The sequence below is a fragment of the Onychostoma macrolepis genome, chromosome 23 (assembly GCF_012432095.1).
Source record: "Onychostoma macrolepis isolate SWU-2019 chromosome 23, ASM1243209v1, whole genome shotgun sequence".
Taxonomy (NCBI): domain Eukaryota; kingdom Metazoa; phylum Chordata; class Actinopteri; order Cypriniformes; family Cyprinidae; genus Onychostoma; species Onychostoma macrolepis.
In genome coordinates this window covers 16,481,213-16,496,285 of record NC_081177.1, presented here as the reverse complement: position 1 = coordinate 16,496,285, position 15,073 = coordinate 16,481,213, and the positions used below count along the sequence as shown (strand labels likewise).

Here is a 15,073-nt window from a genome sequence, read left to right as displayed (position 1 = left end):
AATTGATCAATGTGCAATCTTGTGTTACCTGCACCAGAATACTCCTGTTTATCAGTCAGATTTTTGACTTATTTTTGGCATTTTCGCTTTTATTATGATAGGACAGATCAGAACAGACAGGAAGCAAAGTGGGAGAGAGATAGGAGGCAGGATTGGGAAAGGTCTTCGAGTCGGGATTCGAACTCAGGACACCCGTAGCGCAACAGTGCTCGGTGTGGGCTGTCAAACTGTCAGCTTATTTTTTACTTTTCTGAAAACTACAGATCATATTTCTGCATTTTACACCCCTGTTCACAGTCTGAAATGGCCCCAGTGCATTAGGGGTATTCAAGTTTCCTACCTTTTCCAGTTTTCTCTGGTCATATAGCACTATATTTCTTTAGGCCTATACTTTTTTTTTTGGTGTTGTGTTTCTACTGCATACACAGTCAAGTTGTTAAAAACCAACTACCCTTTTATTAGCAAGACGGACAAATCAAGTTCATGTCAGCTAACTTTGACCCTATTAAAAAAATAAATAAAAAAATAAAAAAATAATATAAATATATGCATTTAAATGTACTTCTAAAAATAGTGATGACTCATCCTGCACTGCACCGACTGCAGTCCAATCAAATGCCCTCTAGAATGTTCCGCCCCCAATACCATTTGCAACTGCAAATCATGATTCATGTCTGTAACAAATAAATGAGAATTTAATACATTTAAATAAGTGATTTCATAGGGTTTTCATGGGCATAAAAACCACAAAAGACATCAATTATAATAAACTTTATTAGATAGTTACCAATATTATCTACATCACTGAATACAAAGAGAATGGTGGTCTGCAGGCAGAAAGGGTTTAAAAACAGGGAACCAAACTATCCCTCTCATGCGTAGCAAAATGGCTGCCAAACATGAACTACGTTTACACATCTAAAAGACTAGAATGAAAAAAAAAAAAAAATCTGGAAAACAAATGACAATAATCGGCAATCTTATCTTCTCTGCATCAAGACTTTAAAAGAACAGAGCAAAGAAACATCAACATTTGCCTGCGTGTCACTTTTGACATGGTTATCTCATAGACAAGGCACCACACAGCAGTGTCACTATTCCATCCCTGCTTTTCTTGACAAATCATCAACAGGTTAAAAACGGTCCTCAAGAATAAAACAGGCAAAAACATTATTTGTAGGATATGGGTGTTCACAGGATTTTTGGGGCCATTACAGAAAGCACACTATACAACCTCTTATTGATTAATGTATGCTACATAGTTTCACAGTGATGCAATATTTAATTTAATATAAAAAGGACTTCAAATCATGGCTTTCTCTTAATATACCAGTATCATGAGCCAGGCACTTCAGATATTGCAGTGTGAAGAGAGGCGAGGGACTCGTTGAGTGATTAAAAAAAGCTAGCATAGCACACTGTGCTTGTTTCCATGAATGCTAGCCTCTCAACTCCCCCCCTCACAGACACAGACGTCAAAGACTGTTTTTCCAGGCCAGACGGTCAGACTTACAGCTAAAACCAGGCTATTTTTAACCTGCCAAGAGCAAGCAAGGGAAGACAGCGCCTTCCATTAAGTGTTGTCAACTTGCTAACCGCGGCCATGGATCCGAAGTGGACTCAGCTACTTTATTATACTGACTGCAAGGGGAAGGACATTTGAAAAACATAAAAAAAAGTCTATCAACATAAAAACTTGCTGGTTGTTAAGCCTAAAGGTCTTGAGAAGGTAATGTATTTTGCATTGCCCGCAAAGAGTCACTATATGGACCCTCAAGTTAATGACATGATACAAAAAGCTTAAGGTATGCCAACACCTCATTTAAAAAAAAAAAAAAAAAAAAAAAAAATTATAAAAAGGAAAAGGCCTTGACAAACAGCTGAAGTTTCACTAGCCATGATTAGAGAAGAGAAGGGTTCTTGTTTTCATATCTGCCATATGTCTTCAGTTGGATTTCCAGTATATGAATGAATCAACAAGAAACACACTAGATCCTGAAAGTATCAAGCATGATACTACCTCAGTCCGATTTGTAAAAAATATTGTTGGTACCATACTCAGTGACCGAGAATGGCACCGAAACCAAAACCAAGATGTAATGAAACAGGCTTGCCAGAAAGATGATTAATCCCAGAGAGTAACAGAGGCGGACACTATGCCTTGAATGGTTGTAAAGGCACTACTATCATCATTGGTAGAGCAAATAGTTCTTAAGGGATGCAGGTAAGGGCAGTCCATGGATTTCACTCAGTCGCTCTCTTCCCAACGCGACCCGCACCGAGCGCCTACAGAGGTCCATTAACGGCAGAGGTTCAGCTACAGGGAGAGAAAGAGACAGACAGAAATTCATTAGCAATGATCACTCACAAATACTGTGCAAACTTGTAAAGCTGGGTGTAGGCTGTCCAGATCTTGGGGTAAATGTCAATACAGACTGTACAATGGGGCTGTGTGCTAGACTGGTTGTTTTATATCAGTCATGTTCTGACATCCTTATTTACACACAAAACTGACATGATACAGCACAAGCCCAAGACCTTGCGCAAATGTTAGGAACGCCCGGCGTCTGTGGCTAGGCGTATGAGGAGCAGACATGACGACTGATTGTTCTGAAGATGAACGAAGGTCTTACGGGTTTGGAACGACATTAAGGGGAGTAATTAGTGACAGAATTTTCATTTTTGGGTGAACCATCCCTTTAAAGGGGTTATGAAATGGAGAATCGAAATGTTCTTGATATTTGCACGCGAGAAGTTTACAAAAAAAACAAAACATATAGCAAGTTTCAACACTCTAACCCCCAGTTTAAAACATGAATGATCCTTTTCTATCCTTCTGAAAGGCCAGGATTTGAAAAACTGGAGAAACGATGTTACGATTTTCCCTTGACATGCGTCGTCATTGTATGTAATGAAAGGATGCGTGTTCTGAACAATGGATTTGTCGGTCCATCAAACAAGAATGATAGCTACTACTGTTAGGTACCGAAAGACTTTCAGTGCAAACTTTACAAACTAACCTCTATAAAAATCTGAAACTGCATTTCATGACCATCACGTCATCAAGCCGGTGAATGAACTATCGACTTCACACTGTTCCTGTTAGCAGCGTGAAACCATCTGTTATCTATACTGTGATTATTTTATATTCATAAAGCGATCAAAGATCGTTCGCTTTGTATTCGCTGGAGTAGTCAATTCAAGATCAGCAGGAGTCTAACGCAGTAAAAGTTTAAGAGAGTTCCACATGTAAAGCTCTTTTAATGTTAGCCAATCATAGCAGAAATAGGAAGGGGCGTGTCTGTTGGGAGACTTCCTCAATCAGAGCTAAATTCAAGCTCGAATATAACTAAATTATCATTGTTTTAAAACATTTTTAACCATACTAAAGATTACAAGTGCACCTCAGGAAGCATTATAAAATAATTTTTAAAAAAACATTTCATGACCCCTTTAAGAGCAGGCATGTGGTACTATAACTATATTACAATGATATTTGCTGTGGATGTTTTAAAGATCTTTTTATAAAAGTACACAGGGCCAAAATCTCTTCAAAGTTGAAGAAATATTCATTATGTATGACCCTTAGGTCACAAAACTGACAAATGCAATTCATCAGCTGATGCTGAGCGAATGAAGACTGCCGATTTGTGTTTTACAATTACCAAGAGAAGAATCGGTGTCCAAAAAAAAAAAAAAAAAAAAAAAAAAAACACACAACCCATACAGTGTGCACCTGGCTTAAAGTATTACAAGTTTCCCCACAGGTCCCCTTTAGTCCAGCCATATAACAACCCCAAGTACTCCGGACTTCAGAATGGTTTCCACACAGCACCACCTGTTCGGATGTTGAGATTACTTCATAAAATGCACACTTTAGCAAACGAGACACTCGGGAAACCAGAGAGAGTGATGTAAGGGATAAATAACAGTACAATTATACCTCTGTTGACCGCGAGCAAGACGAGGAATGCATTAAAGGCACTGACACAAGACAGAGACAAAAGGAAGCCAAGGCCTTGGAGTCAGAGGCTGAGTAATATTCTGGCTACTCTCTCACACATAGAAGGGATGAGAATTCTCCAAAAATGGGAACACCTGTGTCCTGAACTGATGCATTAATACTTTCCCACATTCAGACCTTCATTAAATGTTGCTAAACATGGCACACTCAGGAAAGACATTTAAGAGTCATTCCATCACCTGACAGCATGCAAAACATCAAGGTGATTAAACGCGTATTCCATTGGACAGGACATCATTAGTGGCCCGGAGACTGTTTCCACTGAGAGTAAGGTGGGTTGCAGCTGTCCAGACATGAGCAAGTCTGGCCCTCACATGCATCCTTTCATTATATGACCACAGAATGATAACATCACAAGAATGTCCTCCAAAACTGACTCATTACAGCATGCTGGGTTGAGGAAATGAGTCAGATTCAAAGAAACTACATGCAAAAAACAGCAGAAATTATGTAACCTTGAGAATGCGCAATTTGAGGGAAGAAATTTCACGCTAATATGACTGAGTAATATTGAAAACCATACACTACTCAAGAAATCCATTGTAGGGGGAGGGTTTTTTTTTTTTTTTAAATCAGTGTCAGCTTCTGTGTTAGCCATATCAGCTATCTAGAGCAAGGGATATCTCAAACATTTTCATGCAAAGGACCTCCTAATTATGATGACTGCCACTGCATGGGACCCCATTCCTAAAATATAAGCATAGCTATGCGTGTAAAAGCATTTACTGTGCAAGTAAAAAATTTGGTCACGATAAAGACATGTTCCTAAAACTTAAATAACCGGCAATCCACTATCAAAGAAAGTTAATATTGTCCAGAACAATTTACATCAAATACACATTGTAAATATTGTCTGTAAAGCAAATTCAAAGATTCAAAAAATGGAAAGGAATGGTCTTAATTTCGGCATGTTAAAACTATGGTTGTCACTAGAATAAAATTAAGAATGATTAACCTAACAATTATGAAAGTGTTTTAGCGAGTGAGAAAATGAATTTAACCAAACACTTTTCTTACATTTACTCATATTATTGAATCCTAAAACAGAAAATGTGTTTTAGTCATTGAGAAAACTGGTAGAACAGAGATTTGAAATTGACTATCAGGCATAGTTTTGTCACAATCTCAAATAAATAACCGGCCTGGCCTATCACTACTTTCCTGTTAAACAAAAGCTCAATTTTGCTTCCCTATAATAATGGATGCAACGACTTAAAATATTTATAATATCAGCAAGAAATGGCAGTGGAATCTAATCAAGATGTAATAAGGAAAGAGCAGAGCAAAGCGTTCAATTTAAAGATTAGATTGCAGGACGCATAAAAAAAAAAAAGAAAGAAAATAAAGTACTAGTAGTAATATTTTTATATCCATCTATATCTATAATATATCTATAGATATGCATCTATCTCTCTATGAATATCTAAATATAATCAAATTTATTTTCATGTTAAAAATTAAAAAATCTATTACTATTATTAATAATAAACACAGAAAGTAGCAAATTGAGAAGCTACATAAAAAATAAATAAAAAAAATACATTTCCGTTGCCCTCAAACTCTAGCAGGAAAAAACCCCCTAAAAAAACTAATATATATATAAAACACAACTGTGTTATACAAGCAGATAATTCTCTATAATAATGGATGCAACGACTTTTAAAATGATTTCAATCAGCAAGAAAGTCTGTTTAAATGCTCCACAGGCAATAGTGGAATCTGATCGAGATTTGATAAGGAAAGAGCAGAGCAAAGTGGCCAGTTTAATGATTAGCTTGCAGGAAGTGAAGATAATGAATGATGTCATGGTCTTTATCAGGTAAATGGAGCTGGTTTCACATAATTAATAGATGGGAAACAAAGCCTCCCAAAGACACACTAGCTCCAGCCACTTTCAATGTTTAACAAACGACAGCACCAATCTTGTCATTCAAGAGACGACTGGAGGAGCCACAGAGAAACAGACACAGATAACAGACAGGCACATTCAAATGAGCAGAAAGGATGATACTTACGATCAAGTCCATTGATGTACCGGATTCGGATTTCACAGTGTCCCCACACAGCACTCACTACAGGGTATAGCTTCTTTCCTTTGAGTCCTCTGAAAGCAACCCCTAAATACTGTCCGTCGACGATAAAACTTAAAGTCCCCTCATCCATGTCCAGGACCACCAAAAACGAGTCTGGGACAATAAAGGTTTCATCAGGTTCAAGAAAAGCTGGATACGTCCTACTGGGCTGGTTCTTGCCATCATGATAGAGTTTGTTACGTCCCAGGTCCCAGCCCCAGGACTCACTATTGTTTCCTACGAGTGCAGTGTATCCTACAGAATGCAGCGGGGCTTCACCCGTCGCCACCCCAACAACTGCATGGGTGCCCCGCTGGCGCATGGCCCAGCTGATCTCCCACACATGTAGTCCCCGCGTGTATCCCACTCGGCCCCGGATAGCATCTGTGCTCTGCGCTACAGGGTGCCGGTGAAATATGAGTTTATTGTCCTCTTTAACAAAGATGTTTAGCGACCGGTCGTCGTTGTTCCACGAATGCTGAACTTGGACTTCCTGCGAGGCTGATGGCATGTCTAACAACATATCCAGGCGGGAGGGCTTGGTGTAGTCCAGGGCCTGCAGCTCTAGCTTGAGAGGCCGAAACGCCGGGTCCCGCATGTCCACAGTCTTTATGCCTCCCGGAACCTTCTGCCCCATGCTCTGGGTGGTCTTATTAGCACCTTACTCCCCCTCGTGTCACAAAACGAAGCAAATAACAGAAAGGCGGCAGTCAGGGTCCACTCCTTCACCTATGCCCCTCCGCCAATAAGGAGGCCAAGGCTGCTGTTTTTATGCCAGTGGTTGCTGGGAAACCAGGTCAAAGCAGCTGCTAGTTAAGCTCACCTGGGAAGAGTAAAGGAAATAAAAACAAGAGGCACACAGTTAAATGACTGGGATAAAATTAATGTTTTCATTGTTGCCTTCTCCCAGAACACAATAATAAATCAACATCTAGTAAATATTATTCTCAAATATTAATACTTGACAAAGTAAAAATTATGATCACTTAATACTATTAATATAATTTACATAATATGCTCAAAGATTATAAACCATCAATACTATTAGTTCAATACATACTATATATAATTCATATAACATACATCACATTTTACACACATATGAATAAAATATAAAATGAAAGCAGCAAAAATTCAAAATTATTTTGCAGCTCTTTATCATTCATAATTTCTCATATTGTGTACGTGTGTCTGTGTGTAAATGATAAAAGAAACCGCAAATGGAGAAACTGTAAAAAAAAAATATCAAATTCGGCTACTAGATTCTGTAAAACAATCTTGAAAATAAGGTTACACATTTTGTAAGATTTTAATGAAAACACACCCCGATTATCTTTATTCTGTCCACGATTGAGAACACACACAAAAAAAATAAAAATAAATAAACAATCTACACTCCTCTACAAACTCAGACAACAGTGGACTGTTAACAGCACAGCAACTGTATTATTCTGTCAGTTGCATGCTCAATGCCTCACTTGTGTGCATTACAATACAGTTTATTGGTCCAAGGCCCTTTTCAGAGTCCCATTACATCACATGACAAGGCAGGAGCGAAATAAATCTCTAGCTTTACCACAACCAAGCCGCTCCTGTTGACTGCCTCACACAATGCCCTTTAAAAATAGGAAATAAGGGAGGGAAAAAGACAGGCCATTTCCTCTTTTAAGCATGTCTAGTCTGAAGATATCAGGAAGAGCAATAAAAAGTCTGTCTTCAAGAATATACAGCCAAACGGTTTTCAGCAAAAACCGCAAATTCGGGCCAGCAATATTCCACCAGACAGGTCAGTGGCAAAAGAGGCTACTAGGAGGGAAAATAAAAAAAAGAAAAGAAAATTCATTAGACATGCTTAGAGACTAGACATACCAGTGCAGTGTGTGAAATCCCCACCCGATGTCCTGGTTTCTAACGCAATTCCTGCCCTCCTAAATTACGTCACATTTAAATCTGATATTCAACAATTAGGACAGTCTGCTACAAACAAGTTTAAAAAAAAAAAAAAAAAGCTTTGCGAATTTTTTTTTGGACATGTCAAAAGTCATGTTTCCGTACAGTGCAGAAAACTGCTAATCGAAAACAGCGATTCATAATGAGCTGCTGAAGGGCCCCAAGGGTAATTGAATTGTAGACAAGAGTTCATTGAGGAGCATCTTAGCCCTTTCTCTGATACAAGTAAACAACCTTTTAAATGGGTCACGCCTCTCCGCCGCTGGCCTACCCGAGGCAGAGGAACACCAAGAAGTGGGTGGCAAGTTTGTGAATGCCAAACAATACAGTCTTCAATGGCTGTCCAACCTTTAGAAAGTAGGAAACATGTTAATTTGCACACTCTCTATGCAAGGGGCAATTAAGCTCCGTGGCAAAGCACCAACACACACAGACAACGGCCTTTTACAGATCTGTTAGAACCTGATGACCATTTTAAATATCGTCAAGTTATTGCATGATATTCAGGGGTGAGGTGATGTCATCCAGCAGGATCGTCTCCACTCTTTGCATAGTTTTGACTGCCTGGCATGTGATATGGACATGACACCCTGACTGTTTCTGGGTTGTTGTTTTTTTTTTAATTATTATTATTAGTGTTTATGAGCAGTGGCTTTGCAGGTGGTTTGCCCCCTCTGTGTAGAGCTGATTGAAATGCGGATGAGGGTTTGGGGGGAATTTGTTGGACCTGGGGAACAGTGCTGGCTTTTGTCTTGACCACATTTAATACTTATGCAAAACTGGGCTCCTCTAGACTTTTTCGGCTTCTGTAAAACCTGTGATCTGCCAAAATCCCAACCTTGCACCTACTTGGATGCAAATCTGTACTTCTAAGTGTAATTTCCCTATGTGCCACTCAAAACTTGCCTTTGTCAAATAAATAAACAAAAATGGTCATAAGTGCATCACACTTTTGCTCTTTTTGTTATGTGAAGCAGTCTGGCCAAGGGGTGGGAGAGAGAGAAAAAAAACAAAACACCACCATTCACCTAACTATCGCGATTCTTTTTAAAACGATTTAAAAATCGATTGGTTTACCTCAGAATCGATTTTTATTTCATTATTTTATTTTTCCTAGAAATTAGCGCTATGTAATTCCAACAGAGGGCGAACGGTATGCAAAGTAACATAGCACTTTGTTATTTCAGAAAGTATTTTTTCTGCTCATTTTGTTGAACATTTGACTTATATTAATGTGCAAGTTCAGGGATTTGGTACTTGAAAGTTTCATGGTTCAAGGTACTTTAAAGGTACACTGTGTATGTGTATGAGTATGCTCATGAAATAAAGGTTTAGAAAGATGTGATGCATTGTTTTTGTTAATATGACTCATATACAGTCTCTTTTAAGGGTATATCAACTATTTTCCATTGTCTAGACTTTAATAAGCAAACAACAAAAAATAAATTAGTAATATCGAATCGCAATAGTAACTGCAATGATGTGTTTTTTTTTTTTTTTTAATTCTGACAGTCTGTATATTAAGTGCATCATTCAACTTTCCCATGGTCTAGCGTTAACAAACAAAATCGCAACAGCAATAATCAAATCGCAATACTTGTAGAAAAACACTTCTTAAAAATAAATAAATAATAATAATAATAATGCAATACAATACATTACCGTATCGGGCACCCAAGTATCGTGATAGTATCAAATCGGGAGGTAGGTGTATCTTCCCATTTATTTATTTATTTATTTATATAAAAAGTGACACTCACGAGGCCAATGTCTTTATATTCTTCCCTAAAAGTGCAGGATGCATTTTCAACACGAAGGACGCCACCCTGAAACAGGGACATTATCTTCAACAGGTTTTAATCATGAAACTGAGGCATCTGGCAGGCAGCTGTGAGTGAGGGGCAAAGCAAGACCGAGAAAGATGACGACAAATCATGGTGTCAACCCAAATGTCACACAGACGCTCTATTCAGACAGTGGGCAGACGGGGTGAAAAAATGGCAGACAAACGGCACTTTAACACTGCTTGAATAAAGAAATCATGTAAAGACTACCTGAGAGACTACCTAAAGCCTAGAATATTTAAAAAATAAATAGATAAACAAAAGCTGCATCTGAAGGGGCATATGCGCCCCACCATGAAAGGGGTATAAACAGTTACAACTGCAGAAATAATTTTACAAAATGGTTTTAAATATCAAACAATGCTGGAGAAGAGACAGAGGGTTGCGTATTGTTCATGACATACAAGAAACTGTTGTGCTCATGGGGTCCCGGGTTCGATTTGGGTCATGTCCTGAACCCAGTAACCCCCTCTCTGTCGCCCACTACTCTCCGGTCAACTTTCTTTTCAAGAAGAGATAAAGAAACAAAACAGTTTGTATTTTAAGCCAATAAAATGGCTTTAATAATATTTAGACTTGCATCATTTTTTTCCCCACCTCAAAACTGAGGCAATAGCCTCTACGCAGCCTTAACTCAGCGGTGTAATTATTTTTAAAAACGAGGTTAACCTTTTATACCAATTATGGGCTAAATTGTATATTAGCTAATAGATTGTTTTAATGCTTGGGGGTTAAATTGCTGACACTTATGATGTTCATAATCACACAAGCTCTCTAAATGCCTTAATCTCTGCTCTTTAGAAAAACAGGTTTGCAACAGCATAACGCGTCAAACCAACAAGACAAAGCATGAGCAACAGTAAGAATAAGTTTGAGAAAGCACATAAAGCCTGATTTGTATTGAAAGAGATAAGGGCGTCTTTATATTGACACTCCCTTGGACTCCACGAACTTGGACTCACCCTGGATTAAAGCAATCATATTGTTCAGTTGTCTAACAGGGTTCTGTGGGGCTGACAGCTGTCAACGCAGCAGTTATGAGAGAACAGGAGAGCTCTAAACCAGCACTTACCCACTAGACAAGTTCAACAGCTCTAGGCAGAGCCACAGCAGGTGCCATCATGATGCAGAACTGTTTCATGCTTTAACAGAAAATAACACTCCTAGACAAATATATAACATACTGCAATATGATAGGAATCTTCTAAACGTTGCTAAATCGCACAAACACACTTCTGTAGTCAAAATAGAGAACCAAAATTGGGTGATGCAGTTTCTGCCATGATGTTAGGGGAAGCCTCGTGTTTTTGACAGCCCTGTGTTCCCCACCTAAAAACCAAGTCTATATTTTGGAAATGAGTCACATCAATTCAGAAAGACTGAGTATTATATGATAACAAATATGGCTCAGTATGTTTAGATTTTTAGAACACCCTCACGTCGTTCCAAACCTGTATGACTTTCTTCTACAGAACAAATTATTTCCAAAAAAATAAATCCACAGAGCAAAACAAAGGGGTCCAGTATTGTTTTGGTCCCTGTTGACTTTCATTGGATGGACAGAAACAGGTGAAGCGAAATATTAAACATTTGTGTTCCACAGAGGAACATCAGTCACAAAGCTTGGTTACCAACTGAAGTGTGTTCATTGAACTGGATAAACTCACATTACAGGTAAAAGATAATGCAGGACAGGTTGATGTAAAAAGCAACTCGACTATGCAAGTATGGCGGAATACTGTATACTGTTGAAACCGAGCAAGGAGGTGAGAAGAAACTAAGACACCACACAAAAATTAAAAACCTAAATCACTAAGTCATCTGCCAAATATCCTTCCTCAGACATACTCATAATGAGCAGACATGAATGGCTGCCGAAATCCCAATATATGAAACATTCTCACCCTCAACTGCACCAGTTATCAGATATGAAACTATACCTCAACCAAGCAGAACTAAAAATAGATTTAGTGCAGCTCAGCATTCCTTAGTTTATAGTAACTGCTGCATGTCAAGACCTGCTGTATTGTTAGCCTAATGAGTTATTTTACCAAATTAGTGAAGTTACATAAGCAAATTAAATGCTCAGTGTAACAAAGCCAATAGAACAACAGATCATATGGTTCACAAAGAACCCCAATGATCTCCATTTATCAGACAGGACTGGGAGCTTTAGTTTGCAACAACAAAATATCAAAAGTTATTCATACAGCTTCAATCACCCTTGAATGATGTGGAAAACTTTGCCTAATAAACTTTCCTGATCAAAACAGTCATTCTGATATTTATTTAGAAGCATGAGATGATAAATATGCCAACTGAAAACAGCACAAACATATAGGACTCCAAGTTCACACTAACACAATAATTCATTCAGCCGAACCGATCCAGTGATCCTCACCAAACAGAAAAGAGTCCAGAGGGATGTTATAGGAAAACTGGGCTACTAAAAGACACCCATTAGTGAAGTTTATGCGACAAACATCAGGGGAGCTGCAGTAACACAGACAGACTTGTGTAACTTTAGGTTTAATCTCAGCAATCGATTCACCTCTGAGGGCAGCAGTTCAAACCAAGACCTTGCATAGGTGTCTTAAGTCCACTGACAGTATTGTCTGAAAGTGATAATGTTCTGTTACTTTGTGACTGATACTGCAGTATAATTCAAGCACAGGGCAAAATGACTAAGCTTTTGATCACAAATGCAACTGAGCATAAGAGACTTATGCTAAGATAAGAGCCAAAGCATTACTATTCAAAAGGTCAAGGATCAGTTAGATGTAGTGTATATTTTATAGAAAATCGAGTGAGACAGAAAAGCACCTTGGCAATGGACTTCCAGGTATAATAATTATTTTAAAAAAAAATAAATAAAAAATAAAAGTTTCACAGTCAAATATCATAACGTTAAGTTACTTTTAGAAAGATTGAGTTCTTTCTGAAAACAATACACTAACCCGAAGAACCTTTAATATGTCAAGAACTTTATTCTTCAAAAGGACCAAACAACACCACAATAATGTTATAAACACTCAAAAAAAAATATTCCTGATAAGATAGTTGCCGAAGAACCACAGAAGAACCTTTAGTTTTAATGATTTCATTTCTTAACACTTCAAAAGCCAGGCCATTCTATGTTAATGTAAACCAAACCCAGACAAGCGGTCTTAGTGAATGGGAAGGGAGCAAATCACAGTTTAATATATTACAGCATTGGCACTGCTGTAATCCAGGTCAGTTCAGTAGGATGTCCTCTACAGCAGAGAGTCAGAGGAGTTACCTGTAACACAGGCCTACAAACATCTGTGTGCAGTCGGGAGCATTTAGTACAGACACGGTTAACCCCCTCCTTTGACGAGAAAATCAGTCCTACTGTTCCTGCAAACACAAAGGCAAGATTAATCTGCCTTGAATAAATCAACCACAGTAATCTGACATTAAACAGATCAAACAAGGCTGATGTCTCTCAAAACCCATTGACGAGAAACCCCTTACAAACCATGAAGTTACCACAGTTTGCGCCTAAATACTAGCTCAAGTTTGAGTTGCAACAATAAAACCGTGGTAACTAAGACATTGGCTGACACGAAGACTTCTGTATCTTAAAATATACGACATAAGATATTTGTTGAACTTTATATAAAAAAAAAACACAAAAAAACACAAAAAAAAAAAAAAGGGAGTACCAGTTAGTTATTTTCCTTCGCCAATGAATAGTTCAGGAGAAGCCAAAGCATTGCTTATTACAAAGCAACACAGATCAAAGTCCGGTCTGGAAATATCATTTGACTGGAGCGGGAACACAGAGTTCCCTTTTCCCCTCAAAGCGTTCTGCAATCACTCCGCTCCAACTCCACTCCGTGTTTTTAAGTTTCCAGCCCCCCGGTGAATGAAACCAGCTAGGAGAGATCTGGCGCGAGTGAAAACAGCAATGCTGATTTTCAAAGGCCCACTCCCTGCTGCAGGTAAATACACGTGATTCCACTTAATTTACAAAAGAACAAACTTAAACCTTAAAAAAGACAAAAATAAATAAAATCCTCCTCTTCCCTCCAGGTACATTACACAAACTCCAGTGCTACTACACTATTAAGACTCCTAGAACACCAAACAGGTTATAAGAGAAACGGGCCTAATTGTATATACAGTTAGTATGCAAACCATAAATAGTCGATGCCGTTTATCTTCATTTAGCATATAAGTACAGATAGCTTAACACAAATGCCTCCAAACCAAATGTTCAAGGTCTTTAAAAACCTTAAACCGAAAGTAAAGCCTCTCCAGCACGGTCTGGGCCAAACACCTTTGCTGTCGTGGAGTACAACTAGAAACGGCTACAAACACAGTTCTCACGTAAACACATCAAACTTATTAGTGCATTGAGCTTCGCTAGTCACCAGTAATGCGACTACCTGGCCTTTCGCAGAGGTTAAATGTAACCAACGAACAAAATAATCAGAAACACAAATCTCCTGATGCTGCCAAACATAACTAGGGTTGGAAACTCTTTAATTGTAGGTCCACGAGACATCTCTGCTGCTTTAAAAGTCCATTTAGACTCATTACAAACCCAGGAAGTAGTTGTTGTTTAGTGCATATTAATTTATTATTTACACTGAGACGCAATAGGAAACGTGCCACAATCTAGCGCGTTTGTATCGCGTTTCCCTTTCAACTTCGGCTTGTTGAATGAGCACATCGACTGGATGTTTGAAAGAGAAAAGCTTGGGAAAACGCGAGTGTGTGCATGTGAACACACAGCAAAGACAAAAGACAGGCAAATGTGTTAAACCATAATTATTTCAGACCGAACCTGCAAATGATACATACCGGAAAATAAACCATAGGCGAAGGAGTGGATCGAGTATGTTCCTTTCAGTCGGTATTCTTGTGGAAATCCATGACTATATCTCCTCTCTGTGTCTTTTTAGCATAGGCTTGTATTGGGTGAAATGATGGCTGCTTACAGCGACAGAAACATCTCTCCAGTCACGTGGTCAAATAGCTCCCAGCTGCTGCTGAACGTCCCTCCCAATTGAGCGGAGTTGTTGTTTAGCTCATTTCCCCTGATAAACCCTGCTAATTGTGGACTGCATAATGATGGCATAATCACTGTGTATGTGCATGTCAGATATACATTTAGGCGCTAGAACTTTCTTTCATTTTTATTTCATTTACCATTT

At 38.5% G+C, this 15,073-nt stretch overlaps 1 protein-coding gene across 2 annotated transcripts; it reads right to left on the bottom strand.

Moving 5' to 3' along the window:
• Nucleotides 1-790: 790 nt before the first annotated feature.
• spsb1 (splA/ryanodine receptor domain and SOCS box containing 1) lies at nucleotides 791-14,944 on the bottom strand. Of its 2 annotated transcripts, XM_058763152.1 has the most exons (4): nucleotides 14,721-14,944; nucleotides 13,171-13,268; nucleotides 6,040-6,919; nucleotides 791-2,317 (listed from the first exon to the last, which is right to left on the bottom strand). In XM_058763152.1, exons 3-4 carry the CDS (start codon nucleotides 6,731-6,733, stop codon nucleotides 2,190-2,192), a joined length of 822 nt encoding a protein of 273 aa, XP_058619135.1. In that variant the 5' UTR covers nucleotides 6,734-6,919; nucleotides 13,171-13,268; nucleotides 14,721-14,944; the 3' UTR covers nucleotides 791-2,189. The 2 variants fall into 2 exon arrangements, with proteins under 2 accessions (XP_058619135.1, XP_058619134.1); XM_058763151.1 differs by lacking the exon at nucleotides 13,171-13,268.
• Nucleotides 14,945-15,073: the final 129 nt, after the last annotated feature.

Excerpts from the sequence above, each read along its gene's own strand:
- spsb1 (XM_058763152.1), bottom strand. The coding sequence starts at position 6,733 with ATGGGGCAGAAGGTTCCGGGAGGCATAAAGACTGTGGACATGCGGGAC. Across the intron at positions 2,318-6,039 it reads GTACATCAATGGACTTGATC|CTGAACCTCTGCCGTTAATG; the intron begins GTAAGTATCATC and ends CTCTCCCTGTAG.